Below are 17,045 nucleotides of genomic sequence, written 5' to 3' on the forward strand. Positions count from 1 at the left end.
GCAGTTTCCACAGCTGACAGCGGCTCCTGTTGCATGACTTCCAATTAACTATTAATTTTGTTGTTACTGAAACCACGGCAAAACAATTGCACCAAACAGGCCCTGGGTCCAATTAGCAAGATCGCATTACTGACCGTGTCAGCTGGCTCCAGCAAATGACTAGTTCGTGACAATAGGTGGGTCCCCTGAAAGCCTTGGGAAACAAAGACCGGCGTCTGCAACAAGAAAGCCGGAGGGAGGGCCGTTTCTCAGTGGCAAAGCATTGGCTTTGCATGCAGAAGGTCCTGGGTTCAGTCCCTGGTATTGCTAGATGGGGCTGGAAAGTCCCTTGGCCAAAACTTTGAGTCATTGCCAGTGAGTCTTGACAGTACTGAGCTAGATGGATTCATTGTTTGACTCTGTATAAGGCAGCTTCCTATGTTCCTAGGAGAGGAGGAAGAGGAGCAATGCCACTAGCCAGTGTCTGCAGAAGGAACACCACTGCAAACCTGTCCCCACTACATCTGGCAGGTGCAAAGAGGTGCAGGTGTTTGTTTATACTGTGGTGGTTTCATAAAGCCAGCAAGGACCTGCCAGTTTCCCTTATTCTGACTTCCAAATCTTTTCTGGCACCTTCAAACCTTTAAGACAAATGTCTTTTAGACTTCTGACTGCAGTAGCATGTGGTTTAAAATGAGAGACACATTTCCCTTTTTTACTCAAAATGGTTTTAAGTGTTTGAAAGAGTGTGACTAGCCCTTGGAGGAGCCCTCTCCCCCTGCTGTGTTTTTGTGGGAGTCACTGCTCTGGGCGTGTCTGCTGACTGGATGGAAGCAAGCCCAAAGGAAGGGTTTACAGAGAAAAGGCAAGCTTTACACTAATGTTTACACCAACGGATAGGGACGCGGGTGGCGCTGTGGGTTAAACCACAGAGCCTAGGACTTGCTGATCAGAAGGTCGGCGGTTCAAATCCCCGCGACGGGGTGTGCTCCCGTTGCTCGGTCCCTGCTCCTGCCAACTTAGCAGTTCGAAAGCACGTCAAAGTGCAAGTAGATAAATAGGTACCGCTCCGGCGGGAAGGTAAACAGCGTTTCTGTGTGCTGCTCTCATTCGCCAGAAGCGGCTTAGTCATGCTGGTCACATGACCCGGAAGCTGTACGCCAGCTCTCTCAGCCAGTAAAGTGAGATGAGCGCCGCAATCCCAGAGTTGGTCACGACTGGACCTAATGGTCAGGGGTCCCTTTATTTTTACCTTACACCAATGGACAGTTCTAATTGAGGAAGCTGAATTTACAGAACCGAGGAAGAGAGGAAGCTGCCTTCTAAAGTCAAACCACTGATTCATCTGGCTCAATATTGTCCGTACACTACAATCCACATTGCTGTCCCAACAGATGTTGGCAAAGGCAGTAGCTCTCCAGGCAGGGTTCTGTCCCAGCTCTGTCTGGAGATGTTGGGGATTGTACCCGGGGCTACCTTTTGCATGCGATGAAAGCATGCATTCTCTCCATAAGTTACAAGGTGTAGTGCCTGGCATTAGTGGAAAAATTTGCACAAAAACTTCAGAGTGCTGGGAGGGCAACAAAAATAAAGTTATTGGTGACTGGTTTCATTTTACTACATACTCAAATGAACATCATGTAACATCATGTAACCTCTCCTCCACATTGTTAGCCTTTGGAATTCTTAGTACCCCGCCCCCAGTCAATCTCTGGTTAAGTTGTGTGTTGTTACAAGCCTTCCTTGTCCTTGGCTTTTGTATTCCATCCTTGTGTGATTCCTGTCAAAACCTGCAGGCATCCCTGCAAATACGAAAAACAGAGTTTAATCTCATGCTTATTGGAACTGCTGTAACCTAGGCTAACAGATTGCTCTCAGCAGAATGCTGGGTTTAGCTGGTTCATATCTGTTTTTTATGTCATTTTTGGCACGTATATCTCAATATGCTTGTATCTTGCTTTCCGGTTGTATATGTTTCCAAAAATAAAATAAAAAATATACAAAACCCAGTCAGCCTGGGAGTTATCCTGGATCTTTGCATAAAGAGCACATGAATAATACAGTACTGTAATAGGCTTATTGCAGCAGCAGCTTTCATAGACAACAGCTCACCTCATCAGATACATGTAGTCTTAGTCTATATAAAGCACTACAAGATTCTTTATTGGTTTTGCTGCCCAGGCTCATTTTCTTCTCTCTGTCCTGAATCTTCCAACATTCAGCTTCATTGGATGTCCATGAATTCTTCTGTGGTGAGAGCTGGAGAAAAGCTTCTCTCTCTCTACTTTCTCCACGCCACGCAAGATTTTATAAACGTCGATCATGCCGCCTCTTGCTTGCCTTCTCTCTAAATTAAAAAGTCCGAAATGCTGCAACCTTTCTTCATAGAGAAGTCGCCCCACCCGCTTGGTCATTTTGTTTGCCCTTTTCCACCACATCCTTTTCAAATGAACACTCAGCAATTCGGCTTCCTCGACTAGAACCGTCCATTGGGGCAAACGCAGCGCGGCTCCAAAGGGGGTCCTTTGGGCACCTTGTTTGTTTTCCTCCCCAAAACCAAAACCAAAACTGGGATTCTCCTGGCAGAAATATGGAAACAGTCGAGTTCTGGAGGGCCCTTCCGGAAACGTGGTTCGAAGCAGAGAGGAGAGAAGGGCCAGAGCCATCCACGTGGCTTCCTTTCCCTCTCCTCCCTCCCCCCCCCCCCGTCTCTTCCTCCCTCTTAGCCCAGCTATCTGTCGGCGGCCCTGCTTGGCTACGGAACATTTCTCCCCCGGGCGGAGGTTTCCCAGTCCGGCTCCGATTCCAGGAGGACCGGCCTGGCCATTTCCGCTTCCGGGAGCCGAGGCGCAGGGAAGGTGGGAGGGAAGGAGGGAAGCGAAAGCCGGTCCGGCGGCCGCGAAGGGCACCTGCGGCGGCCCGTAGCCGCCTGCGCTCCCTCTCCCGCTGCCATCCTCCGTCGCCGCCAAGACCGGCGCTTGGCGAGCCTTCCGGGGAGCCGCCGCCGCACCGAGAGGCCTCCAGTCCAGCTTCCCGGGCACTTCGCAGAGGCCTTCCGGGGAGCCCGGCTGAGGGAATTGGCACCCCGGGGCCTTCGTCTGCCCCGCTCCCCGGTTTGGGTTTGGGCTTCCGCGGGCGGCCGCCGCCTGAGGCGGGGGCTGCGGGCTCCAGCCTCGCCTGGAACTGCTGTGCGTGGGGACCCAGGCAGAGCCCCTCAGCCAGGGTCCCTTTTGAGCAGTGAGCCTGCCCCAACCCCCAGGGAGCATGGGGTCTGGGGCTCTCAAAGGCAGGCGCTTGGGGGTGGCACAGCTGGCCTGAACAGTGTGCGGTGGTGGCGGGGAACGGCAGGACAACGAGAAGCCCCGGTGCCCCCCTTGACCCCACGGGGGTCGGCCCGCATGCACCTCCCCACTGCGGAGCCACGGAGGCGGAGGAGGCGGAGGAGGAAGATCCCGGCTTGGCCCTGGCGCCGGCTGGGGAGGTTGGCGGCTGGCGTTGGCGGTCCCGGGAGGAGCAGGCAGCCATGGAGAGCCTGGCGGGCTATGTCTACAAGGCAGCCAGCGAGGGGCGGGTGCTGACCTTGGCAGCCCTGCTCCTGAACCGCTCAGAGAGCGACATCCGCTACTTGCTGGGCTACGTCACCCACCAGGGTGGGCAGCGGTCAACACCTCTCATCATCGCTGCCCGCAATGGACACGCCAAAGTTGTGCGCCTGCTCCTGGAGCACTACCGTGTGCAGACCCAGCAGACTGGCACGGTCCGTTTTGATGGGTATGTACGTACACGTGTGGCACGTGGTCACAGAGGAGGCCTTGGGCTTCTTTCTAACAGGAGAAGATGGGATGGTCCTGTGGATTGATAAATTCAGCCTGGCTGTTGTGGTGCTTCCTTTCTCTCAATGGAATATAGTAGGTTACATCATGCCTTCATTTGATTGGCATATGCTGTTTCTATAAATGATCTTCCAAGAATCATAAAAGTGGAAGGAGCCGAAAGCTGCCTGCTGTGAGGCAAGACCTTCCCCTGGATCAATTTACGTAACCCTACCTGTGCTGGACTGTAAATAAAGAACAGGCACAATGCAGAAAGGTACCAACACTTTTGAGATGACTTTACCAACTAATTCCAGATGATGCTTCAGGAGAAGGTGCACACAGATATGTCCTCTCCTGCCAGTCTCTAGCCAGAGCCTGGTCCTTTCTAATTTTTGCCATCGTATTGCAGTTGTAAGGACTAGGAACTATTCTTTTCTCTCCTACATGCGGCAGTGGTTTGTAGAAAACAGTGTGGGGCACAGTGAAAAATGGGTGGCATGAGTTATCTAGCCTACTGGAAAAGATGCAGCTCATGGAATTGTTCAAAGTCCTGGTTACATTGCTTGGATACATTGACCCCCTTCATGTGTTACTTACACGAGGGACGCTTCACCTGTTAAGAGGCAGAGGGATCCCACCACTGTCCTGTTAATCAGAAGGTGACTTAACACATAGAGCCTCCATGTGAGTAATGCTTGGAGGGAGCTATTGACAAAGAGCCAAGGTAAAATCAGGAATGTATTTAAAAAGTGGTTCAAAGGCCTCACATGAAAGATTTCAGATACATTTCAGCTCCATAGGTCTTCCAAGGCATGACAGTAATGCCAATTGGGGTCTTAAGATGTATATTAGAATTCTTACTTTTGGAAGTAGTTCTTATTCTTCCCTAAGGCTATTGAGCCAAAGGGCAAGCACAGAGCATTTAAACATGTAAGGATCAACATTTCCCATATGCCTATCTACCTGGTAATGGGGTGCTTTAGCTTTTGCCAAAGGCACTTGATAATTTCTTTCTGTGACATCGCTGAGGAGGTTGCTGGGAGCTGTGGGACACGCCATCAGAGAGGGGAGCAGAGGCTGTACCAAACTTGTCTCTGCAGCCACACCTCCTAGCTGTCCGTTGCTCCTGTTGAAATGGACTAGGTATTATGATTGTGTTTCAGTTTCTGGTGAAGTTGACAGGATAGTAATCCGAGCATAGCTCTAAAACTATACAGAAATGTTTTCTTTTGGAGATAATTAAACAGCTGAGAATATTTCTTTTGAAGACAGAAAGCCAACTCTGGGGGTTGTCATATGGGACTACTCATCATCAGATTTGGGATGGGGGAGAAGGACAGCTACTTTCTGCAGCCTACTTATTCTGCTGCCATTCCAGTTATATGAATTAGACTTTTGTGGATAAGTCCCTCCTAACTGAGTTTTGCTGGAGTACCTCATTTGATTATCAGAGATTACACTACAGTGTAAGCCTCCTGAGATTCTTTGTTAGTCACTTGTTGATCTTAGATAGTTTAAAGAGGCTAGGCCACTGTTGAGTCACTAGGGAGAACTCCAGAATCTCCCTTTTGAAAACAACTGACAGTGCTTGACACTGACATGCAGCGTAGGAGATGGTAAACAAATGGGTGGTAAAAAATATCCCTGTCCCTGCCTGCATAGGAGTCAAAGCAACAGCAACAACAAACATCCAAGGAAGCCATAGCTGTTGTAAAAATCCTCTGTTTCCCAGCCTCATAATTATTTTGCGTGTTCTGCAGTAAGACTTCCTTCTTTCCTTTGAACTGCCTTTAAAACCAATTGCTTCTTTGTTGTCCCAGCATATTCTGACAAGAAGCTCCCTCTAAATATAAAAGCTGTAATTGATTTAAACACATTTGTCTGAAAAGTCTTTTGGCCTGGGGTTCTTTATTCAGGCGTGGTGAGATGCAACTGACAGGTTAAAACAGTTTGAAAAATTGCTTAATGCTTTCTCCTGGGGTAGGCAGTGCAGTCCCAAGGCCAAAAGATGTTATCACTTTCCTATTTCTGCAACTGAATGTTTGGTAACTCTCTTTGCCTTCTCTTTACTAATATCTGGAATCACATTTGTCCAAATGTCATGAGGGTTATCCCACAGTATTTGGATACCTGTGACAAACTTTTACTACTAGGTGTATCCAAAATGGCAAACACTCGGTGTTCTCTTTAGTATGGCTGCTGAATGCAAATACCACCTCATTAAGTGGTTGTTTTCGTTGTTGTTGTTTTTTAAACTATATTCATTATTTTGGTCTGAGTCCTCCCTGTAGCTGTTAGAAAGCTTGAGGATTGGTTGCCATCAACTGCAGGGTTGAGATGAATCCTGCCTCAGTTACAGATTGGATTCTATACATGTTTTGGAAAATCATGCCCCCTTTGCTAGAAGTTATGCTCTCCTCCAGATTAGAAATTTCATTACGTGTACTTCTCCAACTCTTCTGCCCACATCCAGCCACCCATTGTGAACCTAGCCCTTGCATTCCCTATCATTCTGAAATTATTCTGCTCACTGACTCTAGACTCTAGGATATTATTTTGAAGATTTTTTTTTTAAAAAAAATTACACCTATTTTAACATCCGGTCTCTTTCTTTCCATAGTTATGTCATCGATGGCGCCACGGCCCTGTGGTGTGCAGCTGGGGCTGGCCACTTTGAAGTCGTCAAGCTCTTGGTGAGCCACGGAGCCAACGTCAACCACACAACCGTGACCAACTCTACTCCGCTTCGCGCTGCATGCTTTGACGGCCGGCTTGACATTGTGAAGTACCTCGTGGAGAACAATGCCAACATCAGCATCGCCAACAAGTATGACAACACTTGCCTTATGATCGCTGCTTACAAGGGCCATGTGGATGTGGTGCGCTACCTTTTAGAGCAGCATGCGGACCCCAATGCCAAAGCACACTGTGGCGCGACAGCATTGCACTTTGCGGCAGAGGCTGGTCACCTGGAGATCGTCCGCGAGTTGGTGAAGTGGAAATCTGCCATGATGGTGAACGGCCATGGAATGACACCTCTGAAAGTGGCTGCCGAGAGCTGCAAGGCCGACGTTGTTGAGCTGCTGCTGGCGCACGCCGACTGCAACCGCAAGAACCGGATAGAAGCTCTGGAGCTCCTGGGTGCCTCGTTTGCCAATGACCGAGAAAACTACGATATAATGAAGACCTATCACTATTTGTATCTAGCCATGCTGGAGCGGTACAGAGATAGCGAGAACATTATAGAGAAGGAGGTCCTGCCTCAAATAGAAGCCTACGGCAGCCGGACAGAGTGCCGGACTCCTCAAGAGCTGGAATCCATTCGGCAGGACCGGGATGCTCTCCACATGGAGGGCCTCATTGTCCGAGAACGAATTCTGGGCTCCGACAACATCGATGTCTCGCACCCCATCATTTACCGCGGTGCTGTTTACGCAGATAACATGCAGTTTGAGCAGTGCATCAAGCTCTGGCTTCACGCTTTGCGTTTGCGGCAGAAAGGCAATAGGAATACCCACAAGGACCTCCTCCGGTTTGCTCAAGTCTTCTCTCAGATGATACACTTGAACGAGCCAGTGAAAGCCAAGGACATTGAGAGTGTCTTGAGGTGCAGCGTCTTGGAGATAGAGCAAGGGATGGCCCGGGTCAAAAGCTCTCAGGATGCTGAGCTCCACACAGCCATGGACAACTACGAATGCAACATCTTCACCTTCCTGTATTTGGTGTGCATCTCCACCAAGACGCAGTGCAGGGATGAGGAGCAGTCGCGGATCAACAAGCAGATTTACAACTTGATCCACCTGGATCCCAGGACGCGAGACGGCTCTGGCTTGCTGCACCACGCCGTCAACTCTGGCACGCCGGTGGACGACTTCCACACCAACGACGTCTGCAGCTTTCCCAACGCACTGGTCACCAAGCTCCTCTTGGACTGCGGCGCTGATGTCAACGCTGTGGACAACGAAGGGAACACACCGCTGCATGTCATAGTCCAGTACAACAGGCCCATTAGTGACTTCTTGACCTTGCATTCCATCATCATCAGCTTGGTGGAGGCCGGCGCTCATACGGACATGACGAACAAGCAGAAGAAGACCCCTCTCGACAAAAGTACCACCGGCGTGTCGGAAATACTCCTGAAGACTCAGATGAAGCTGAGTCTGAAGTGCCTGGCTGCCCGAGCTGTGCGGGTTTATCACATCAGCTACCACAACCAGATCCCCAAGACACTAGAAGAATTTGTTGAATTCCACTAGCCACGCCAACGGGGTGGTGCTCCTTCCCTTCCCAGAAAGGTCAAACTCTTGTCAATAAAATACTGGGCAGAGCTTTAGAAATCCCTTCTCCTGTCCTTTCTTTTTGGTAGCAGACACACACCAACCAGCCCCCTCGTAAACTGGCTAACATGGCTTTGATTTGCAAAAACCTGTCTTCCGATGGCAGAGCGAACAGGTTTCTTTTTTCTCTCTTAATGAACTGGGGCAGGGTGGAGAGTCAAACTCTAAAATGAGAATGAGTGTAAAATATTTTGATACTACGATGCACACGGGTTTTACCATTGACAGCCAAGAATGCTTTAAGCAGCTACCTGCAAAGAGGTTTTGTGTTTAATTAATTGAGCCAGCATGTTACCTATGCAGCAGTTTGGAAAGTCTTCTTGCGGGAGGGAAGAGGAGGAAGGGAAGAGAAAATGGAGAAGGATCTTATTGCTGGGATTTTATTAAAACATGCAAAGCAATCCAGGGAAATTTACTTCTCACCAGCCTGTTTTTAATGCCTTTCAGTTCCTACCAGAGTTGTCACTAACATTTAGTTTTAATTTCTGCTTGCAATGAGATGAAAATAACTGATTGTTTGGCTACAGAAAAAGGGAAATGCAGGTTGAAATTCAGATGTGTGAATGTGCTTGCCTATCAGTACTTAAAATTACTAGTATTTATTTGGTTGTTGTTGAGGGGGGTAAAACAGGCATACCTCCTCAAATTTATTCTCATTTTTGCTGCTTTAAGATAAGTAGCATGCAGAAATAGTTTGCATTATTTGAGTATTGTTTTATGCATGGTTCCCTGTCCCCGCTTCCCTCTGGTGAGATAAAACGTAAAGTGGTTAAGGCTGGATCTTAATCCCACACGTGAAATGATAACTGCTGCATTTCCTGAAATCTTCCAAGTAGCTGGCAAACAGGTTTTGTTTAAAAAAAAATGAGCTTTTTTAAAATTAAAAACAAAAACAAAAAATGTTAGAAACCTGGCAGGGAAGGATCAGGGAAGAATAATTGTGTTGGCAGGACCCTGCCCTGAGAATCAGTTTCTGTCTTTTTAGCCCTCTTCATTATGGAACCCTTCAGAAAAATAGATTCCACACCCACCTGCACACGTCCAAATCATCCTCTCTAAAGGCCATCTTTTAAATCACTCACAGTACCTTGATTGTATGAAGAATGTTTGACCTGTGAAAAGCATCTCTCCTTGGCAGAAAACTTCAGCAGCCCAATGCCATTTTTTGACAGGTTACTGAAAACACTTCCCATGATTTTAAATTCTACTTTCTAACTGTCAGCTGGGAAAAGAATGTTCTGCAGTCATTTTTTTAAAAAAACGGAACAGAGAGTTCAAATAAAAAGGGGCATTCTGAGCACAGGTATGTGTGTTTGTATTACAAATAAAATCTTGAATGTGAAACTTAACCCTGATGTGTTCTGCTGCAAAGTGATTGGTAGCTGCTCTTGTGGGATGTTGGTAAGGAGCAGACCTCTCGTTTTGAAAAGAAGTGGTTTCATGCCATTGCATTTAAATTTTATTGTAGTTTGATTAATGGACAAGTCGCTCAGCTAAGCTCTGACCTTCTGAGCCTTAAACAAATAAGTTGGCCAAATATTGTGGTGTTTGTGTAGATGATTTCATTCTGAACAGTCTGAAGTCCAGGTCATTCTGCATTTCAGCATGTTGTTCATGGGGCTTTGAGGGATGGCCAAATTATATTAATTCCTCCCTGATGAAGTGGGGGAGAGGATGATTTAAAAGTTGCCAAAGCTTCCTCCTTTGTGAACACGAGCACTTGTTTCCAAAACTCAAAATGCTGCTTTTCTCCCCTGAGAAGGTAAAAAAGAATGGCAGTGTGGTGGTAGTCACCAAAGTGTGAACTCTCAGATTCATGTTGTTGTCTCATTTTAATTTTGGGGTGCAAATAAGAAGCTTAGGGGTCAGTCCAAGCTGCCTCTCTTGATACAGATAATGTTAATGTGGTGAGATGAAATGCCACCAGTTCTCCTGTGAACCTGGTTCTGTGAACTAACACACAAAGGTTCCTTTTCATAAGATTGATGCTGTACCTTGATTGGCAGCCAGGGAGCTGGACTTTGCCCTCTGCCAACAAAACAGTAGGCATGAGCTCTGTGAAACCTCCAATTCTGACCAAGTCCCTGGTCTTCCAATACTGCAGGTTTCAATATTTTACCATATATATATATATTTTGTGTGTGTGTGTGTGTGTGTGTGTGTGTATAGTATGCATGCAACATAGAAACAGTAAATAATAACATTGCTACAAAATTGCAACATTAAACCACAGAATCATAGAATTGTAGCGTTGGAGGGGACCTTGAGGGTCAGCTAGTCCAACCACCTGCAGCACAGAATAAAAACGAATTCATAAAGAGATAGGCAGCGTCCAACCTTATAGGTCAGGGAAACCCTGGTTAAAATGCTAGGTCTTTACAAGACGTCTGAAGCTGCTGATGGCTGCTGTTTCATTCATGGCAAAGAGAAAGACCTTCCATAATTATAGGGGCAGTAGTGGAAAATGCCCTTTTTTGGGTCACTGCCGTATGATGTTCCACAGAGTGGAATTTCCCTATACAATCTAAGTGACATCACAGGTCTCTACAGGGGCAGGTGATCTTTCAGGTTGGCTAGCCTTGAGCTGTTCAAGGCTTTATTTTTTAACAAGATTTTTTTTTTTAAAAAAAAAATCTGCACATCCCCCTTCACAGAGCATAAACATGCCTGCAGAAGGAGGCAGCCTTACAGATGCTGACAGTGTGGATTATTGCAATGCTACATACTCTACCCACCCTTGTAAGTTCAATTGCTAAAAGGCCTGGGGGAGGGAAGGAGGGATATGGGAGCTTTGTATCCTAATCTGGGCAGCATCTGTCTCTTTGGAATACTCTGGAAAACAAACCATGAAGTCAAACGAGCTCAGTGGGGGAAGCAGAAAGCAAAATTGATGGTCTTTGCCAAGCGGGTCTCCTCCAGATGTTGTGGACTGCAACTCTCATTAGTCACATGGTTCCCCCCCCAAAACAAAAAAACAAAAAAACAAAAAAAGCTCCCAAGGATGACCGGGTACTTTGATTTGGAATGTGTCGTAGGGGGTGCATTGGGTTTTAAAAGACAGCTGATGGTTTCTAGGCAGTGAGCTTGTTGCTAAGAAGATTCAAGTGAGCGAGGGAGGGAAGGAAAGCTGGCATGTTGTCACTAGGAGAAAGAGCACGGAAAGGTCGAGAACCCTTTTAGAATTTTGTACCTGAGCTCTGATCTAGCACCTGTGGAGCAGTAGTTACGTAACTGGGGTTGGCTTTCCTGAAGGAAACGTTTACTGGTGAATTGAACCAGACAGACTTCTAGCGCTTTGGGAGATTCCCAGGGTCAAATGTGTCCTGTCTCTGCTTCCCTTTCTGTGAGTGCAATTTTGCACTGCCAACACTTCAGTTAAGTGTCCTTGCTATGACAACTAAAAATAGTTGCAGCTATGTTAATGTCAGGCTGCTCCTAATGCATCCTTCACCAACCTGGTGCCCTCCATCTGTTCTGGACTACAATTCCTATCTGCCCCAGACAGCAAAGTCATGGTGACAGGCTGGTGGGAGCTATGATTCAAAACACCTAATGAATGTCAGTGTGCATTTGGGTTTTCTCCAACCAAAAGGCAAAATTCCTAGTTCCTTAAAAAAAAAAAGTCTTAGACAAATGACTGCATCTAAAACTTTCACTTTAAAAAGTTTTAATTTTCTTTTTCCAAAATCCCACAAACCACAATCTACTGCTACAGCATTTTACATAGGTTACTGCATTCGGTGGAACTGATTTCTCATTTTCAGTCATTAATATTCACAATAGCATAAATAATTTTATTATGCAAAAGAAACAAAAAGGGTCAAATTAAAACATTTCCATCGTACAAAAGTATATACACATATAGTACATATTTTCCATGTGTTGCTTTTGGAAATTGCACAACTTGAGGGGAAACACTTCAAACTGGTTTGCTTTAGTCGACTTCAAAAACAAGAAAGGTAAACATTTTCAGAAAAAGTATATACAGCTGAGGATTGAAGGCTTGCATTAAGGTGCTTACAATTGTCGGTATCTGTGTTCAGTGCATTAAAAGAAGGCAATAAAGATCTCTCTCTTCATCTGCTCCATTTAGAGACTGGGAGAGGCACTGCAGAGTGGCGGACGGTCTGGCTCTGAGCTGGGCATGTATCCTGCACCCACCCCTTTGGAATGAATGGGAGTTTCATGTACAGAATAAGTGCCCAGTGCGTTATATCCTGCTTGGGCTCTTCATAAACATTTGGTGTAGAGCATCGGATAAGAATCTAGTAACTATTTTCATTCATAGATAAACACACGGTGCCCCTTACTTGCGGCAGTCCCTTTCTTCTGACAATTAAGGGAATAGCTAGAGAACATGTGTCCCCACCTGCAAGTTAACTTCTGTTTCATTCAAGTCACCCAGCCTCTTACATGTTTTATGGATAACATGAATGGATCTTGCTTTTAAAGCATTAACTCGCTACAGAGTCCTCTGGTCCAGAAAGAACCTCCCGTCCTCAAATGATTTCAAATGCTGCACTATTTTGTAAAGGCAACGCCATTTGTTTCAAAGGCATGCTGTGTTGATATCTCAACTTCTTGAAGACCACCTGTGCAGAATATATCGGTCTGGTTCATTCTCCCATGGCATCTTGAATAAGCAGTTGCTGTAAAAAGAATATGTGAAGACCCATTACAAGTTTGCTGCTGCTATCCATGCAGATCCAGGTTTCCCCCCCTTTTTTTGGTGGGGTGAAAAGCTTTCCCCAGTGAGATATGCTTGTGCCATGAACGGATAAAAAGGACTGGAGCTCAGAGGCTTTTAAGATCACTGCAGAGCTATTCTGGCATGGTAGTTGTCTGCCTCGTGGAGCCAAGATTTGTCATTTTTAAGAAAGCGATGGCCATTGAAGGGTCCCTTGTCCCTGTAAATTTACTCTCCTGGCCGTTGCTGCGTAGCTTCCAGTGTCTTAGGCTGAAGGAAGCAATTAAAACCAGTTTGAAGTCCTTTTTTAGCCAGCTGCATCTTGCCCCTTGCAGGTAACACTGAGCAGTTGGGTTTGCTTTCATGAGAAGAGGTGGAGGGGGTGTTGAGGGATCTCATCATTGCAAAGGAAACTTGGCTCTGAGGAGCCAAGTGAGTCACTTAGGGAGATGGAAGCCTCAGTCCAAGTCCTTGGTGTTCTGGTTCTGGGCTGCGTCTCTCTTGCGGTTAGCACTTTTAAAAAAGCCAAGCTGCAGGAAAAGGAAGATAAAGAAAAACCCACCATTAATTTATATGCCTGGCAGTAATAGCAGTATTGATAGGTCACATGTAGCTGAGGCTCCCTGCCTCATCCAGCTGCATCTCAAACTCAGGACTCACCTATATTTCTGCTTGACCTGTATTTTGACTGTATCATGTCTCAATTCATTCCCCTGGGTCTGAGAGCTTTTCTTGTAGTTCCATAGCTGCGCCTTGTGAAAATCCAATTGCACCTGCCAAATCGGGTCTTCTCGGATGTGTGGAAAATCCAAAAGGAGATTTTGCTTAAATGAGTTCAGTATAGCAGGTAAGATCGCATTTTCATGAAGTACAGCTGTAGAAGGATGAGAAAAGCTCTCGGACCTGGGGGAATTGATGGGTACACAATATCAGAATATAGAACAGGCAACAATGAGGACCAGCCCAAACTCACTAATCATTACGTGACATCATGGTACAGTATTAGTTTGTTTATTAAGACATATCCTATCTTAGTGACTTCAGACTGGCTTACAACTGAATAAAGAAATATGCAAATGCATAAAAGGGCAAACATTGAGCTAGGAAATGGTGGGTGGGTGGGAAGCAAAAAAGCAGAACAAAACCCAATCAGCTGAGATTCTGCCTGTTACATGGCTCATATGGCAATCCTAGTTGTTAAACAAGGAAAAGGCCAAATGTTTAGCAGTGTGACTAATTTTCATGGAAATGAATTTATTGCTTTAATGGTAGGAATAGAGAGTAATGATTTTTGTTGATGGATTATTTTAAAAACTCCTATTCTTGTCTTCCCACTAAAAGGGCAGTTGGCAGACAATGACTTCATATATAAAGCTGGTTTTTGTGAGGAACATCTTTCATCCATTGGGGTCCCCATTGCCAGTTTTCAGCCTTCCCCAATCTGGTGCCCTCCAGCTGCTTGTGCACTACAACCCCCATCAGGCCAAGGGGTGGTTGGAGCAGTGGCGGACTTTGGGGGAGTCTCAGATTTCAGCAGCACCCTGTGTGACACTGTGTGACCATTACACCATAGTTGTGGTGCCCCCATGGCTCAACTCCCAGTGCAACCAAGCTGGTTGCGCTCCCCTAAATGCGCCTCTGGTGGGAGAGGGACTCACCTTCCACAGCGCCAGCACAAGGAGGGCCAGCAGGAGAAGACCACCTAAGGTGCTCCCAATGATGATCCAGATGGGGATTTGGGACTCCTCTATCTTGGAGATTTCAAACATGACCTGCAAGAGGAATACACAACAAGAACACTTGCAACTTTGGGGAAAAACCTTCTGAGGGTAAGAGCTGCCTGACACTGGAATGAATGACCTCAGAAGGTGTTGGACCCTCCTTCATTCGAGGTTTCTAAACAGAGGTTGGACGGCCACTTGTCAGGGATTCTTTAGCTGTGATTCCTGCATTGTAGGGAACTTGCACTAGATTACCCATGGGATCTTTTCCAATTCTATGATTCTACCAACTGGCTCTTCGAATGGAACCCCCCTTGACTTTTAACCCCCTTTGCATCCAAAAAGGAGCAGGGTGATGGGTGTGATTTGTATGGAATTGAAAAAGAAGAAACAAGTTTGGTTATGTGTGTTTGGGTTCACTCTGCAGAAGTGTACCCGTGACAAGCACATACTGACATCTGCTGCCAGCAGAGGGCACCAGTGCCCCGCTTTTCAACGACATTTCAGAAACGAAGAGCATGCCATAATGTTCTTCCGCTCTGTGTCGTATATGCATTTATTTATCTCTTCTTCAACGGCTGCAAGCACAAGTCTATTCAAGAGCATGAGGAGCCCTCATTGGGGCCTAATTCTGAAGGAGAGATGCTGGATGCAAAAGCTGCAGTTTACCCCGTTGGGTTAAACTGGATTTGCAACTGCTGCTTTCAGATAAGGGCAACATAGCAGGACCCAGTCATTGCTGTTCTGCTCTGAATGGCTAGTGGATCAGGAACTTTGCTTCCAGACTGCTGGAATCCAGATGACATTCTGCGGCCCAGTGGGCAATTCCAGATATGGGGGTGGGGAAGAGACAATTTTAATTGGGACTATGGCTTAGCAGGAAAGGATTAAATGCTTCCTGCCCTCTTGACACAGTTTAAAGGGTAGCAGGAGGAGGCTGATAGAAAGGCAATGCTATTTGGAAAGGGAAGGTTAAAGTGAGAGAGTTAATTGCTAGACAGGAGAGACAAACCCCAGAGAAGGAAATGGCTGGAGCACTCTATACAGGCCAGAACCAGCCCGAAACCCACAGGAAAGCTGCATGATGGGTCATCTGGGGAAATTGCACAGCTGTTTCATTGCTTTTTTTGGTCAGTTTTTCTGAGCTCTGGGTGGGGAAGCAGATGCTGAACAGGGAAAGCACGAGAAGAAGATGTTTTGTCCTTGAGTATTGGCGCTGTGGGTTAAACCACAGAGCCTAGGACTTGCCGATCAGAAGGTTGGTGGTTCGAATCCCCGCGACGGGGTGAGCTCCTGTTGCTCGGTCCCTGCTCCTGCCAACCTAGCAGTTCGAAAGCACGTCAAAGTGCAAGTAGATAAATAGGTACTGCTCCAGCGGAAAGGTAAACGGTTTTTCCGTGCACTGCTCTGGTTCACCAGAAGCAGCTTAGTCGTGCTGGCCACATGACCCGGAAGCTGTACGCCGGCTCCCTCGGCCAAGAAAGCGAGATGAGCGCCGCAACCCCAGAGTCGGCCATGACTAAACCTAATGGTCAGGGGTCCCTTTACCTTTACTATTTGCCCTGTAAAAAGTGAGTGAACAAAGCATGGCTATTTCACACTATGTGTCTGGTGTAGATGCAACCTGAAATGTTACATTGGTAACTGAAAGCAAAAATTATTTGCCCTTCCCCAATTACCGTCTAAACCCAATGGCAAATTTTGTCGCCATCAAATTAGGAGACAAAATGATCTGAGAGGAGAGAAGAGGCAAGCCAAGAGATGCAGTTCACTTATGGAAGAGAAACCGCATCTTTGACTGCAGGCTTCAGGGTTCCTTTGAACCCACTTAGCAGCAATTTCAGAAGCAAGTTTTCCTTCTTCCCAATAAATCCATCACCCCCACGACATACCACACTTCTCCAAACACAAATTCCAGGTCTGGTGCGTACCATTACTTGCCCAAGTCGCTTGTGGCCTCCCAGATCACGAGGGTTCGAACATGTGCTGCAATTCCTGCATGGCAGCGGGGTTGGACTAGATGTCCCTTTGGGTCCCTTCCAACGCTACAATTCTATGAGATCTGATGAGCGCCTGTGGTCAAGCTACTCACCTGCCGACTGGGATCGTCCTCTCTGAAGACGAAGGCACTGCGGAACCCTCTCTGCAGGACAGCGTTAATCACAAATCTCAGCGACTTGAATTTCATCTTGAAAAGACATGGCAAGATAAGAGTCACAAGAGGGGGCTCAGCAGTGGACAGTTCAGCTAGTCGGTTACTCAGCTTGTTTGGGGGCCCTTTTCACTGATCTGAGCAAACCAGGGGTTGTGTCATTTGTAAGAGCAGCACTCTTTCCTGCCTGGAATGTTTCAAGTGATACACCAGGGAAAATAACTCTTCTGTGCCGCAGCATCACTCCCTTGATGTCTGCCCTGAGACCTTCAGGTAAAGGGCGGTATACAAATTTAATAAAATAAAATAATAATAATCATGTCTGTCCAAAAGCAGCTGGAGACCCAAGTTTGG

The 17,045-nt window shown here is 46.7% G+C and overlaps 2 protein-coding genes across 2 annotated transcripts in view; one reads left to right on the forward strand and one right to left on the reverse strand.

The window, feature by feature from the left end:
* The first annotated feature begins 3,317 nt into the window (after positions 1-3,317).
* On the forward strand, positions 3,318-8,131 carry FEM1B (fem-1 homolog B). Its single transcript, XM_081839028.1, has 2 exons — positions 3,318-3,750; positions 6,415-8,131. Exons 1-2 carry the CDS (start codon positions 3,503-3,505, stop codon positions 8,048-8,050), a joined length of 1,884 nt encoding a protein of 627 aa, XP_081695154.1. The 5' UTR covers positions 3,318-3,502; the 3' UTR covers positions 8,051-8,131.
* Positions 8,132-11,781: 3,650 nt separating this feature from the next.
* The window catches only part of ITGA11 (integrin subunit alpha 11), a 92,963-nt gene continuing 87,699 nt past the window's right edge, over positions 11,782-17,045 (reverse strand). The window contains exons 28-30 of the mRNA XM_081838755.1: positions 16,632-16,727; positions 14,477-14,590; positions 11,782-13,348 (exon numbers count right to left, since the gene is read on the reverse strand). Coding sequence (XP_081694881.1) covers positions 13,277-13,348; positions 14,477-14,590; positions 16,632-16,727 — 282 coding nt within the window. The 3' untranslated portion in view covers positions 11,782-13,276. The remainder of the gene's footprint in view (positions 13,349-14,476; positions 14,591-16,631; positions 16,728-17,045) is intronic.

Source organism: Podarcis erhardii (genome assembly GCF_964252035.2).
Source record: "Podarcis erhardii genome assembly, chromosome: 14".
In the NCBI taxonomy this organism is placed as follows: Eukaryota; Metazoa; Chordata; class Lepidosauria; order Squamata; family Lacertidae; genus Podarcis; species Podarcis erhardii.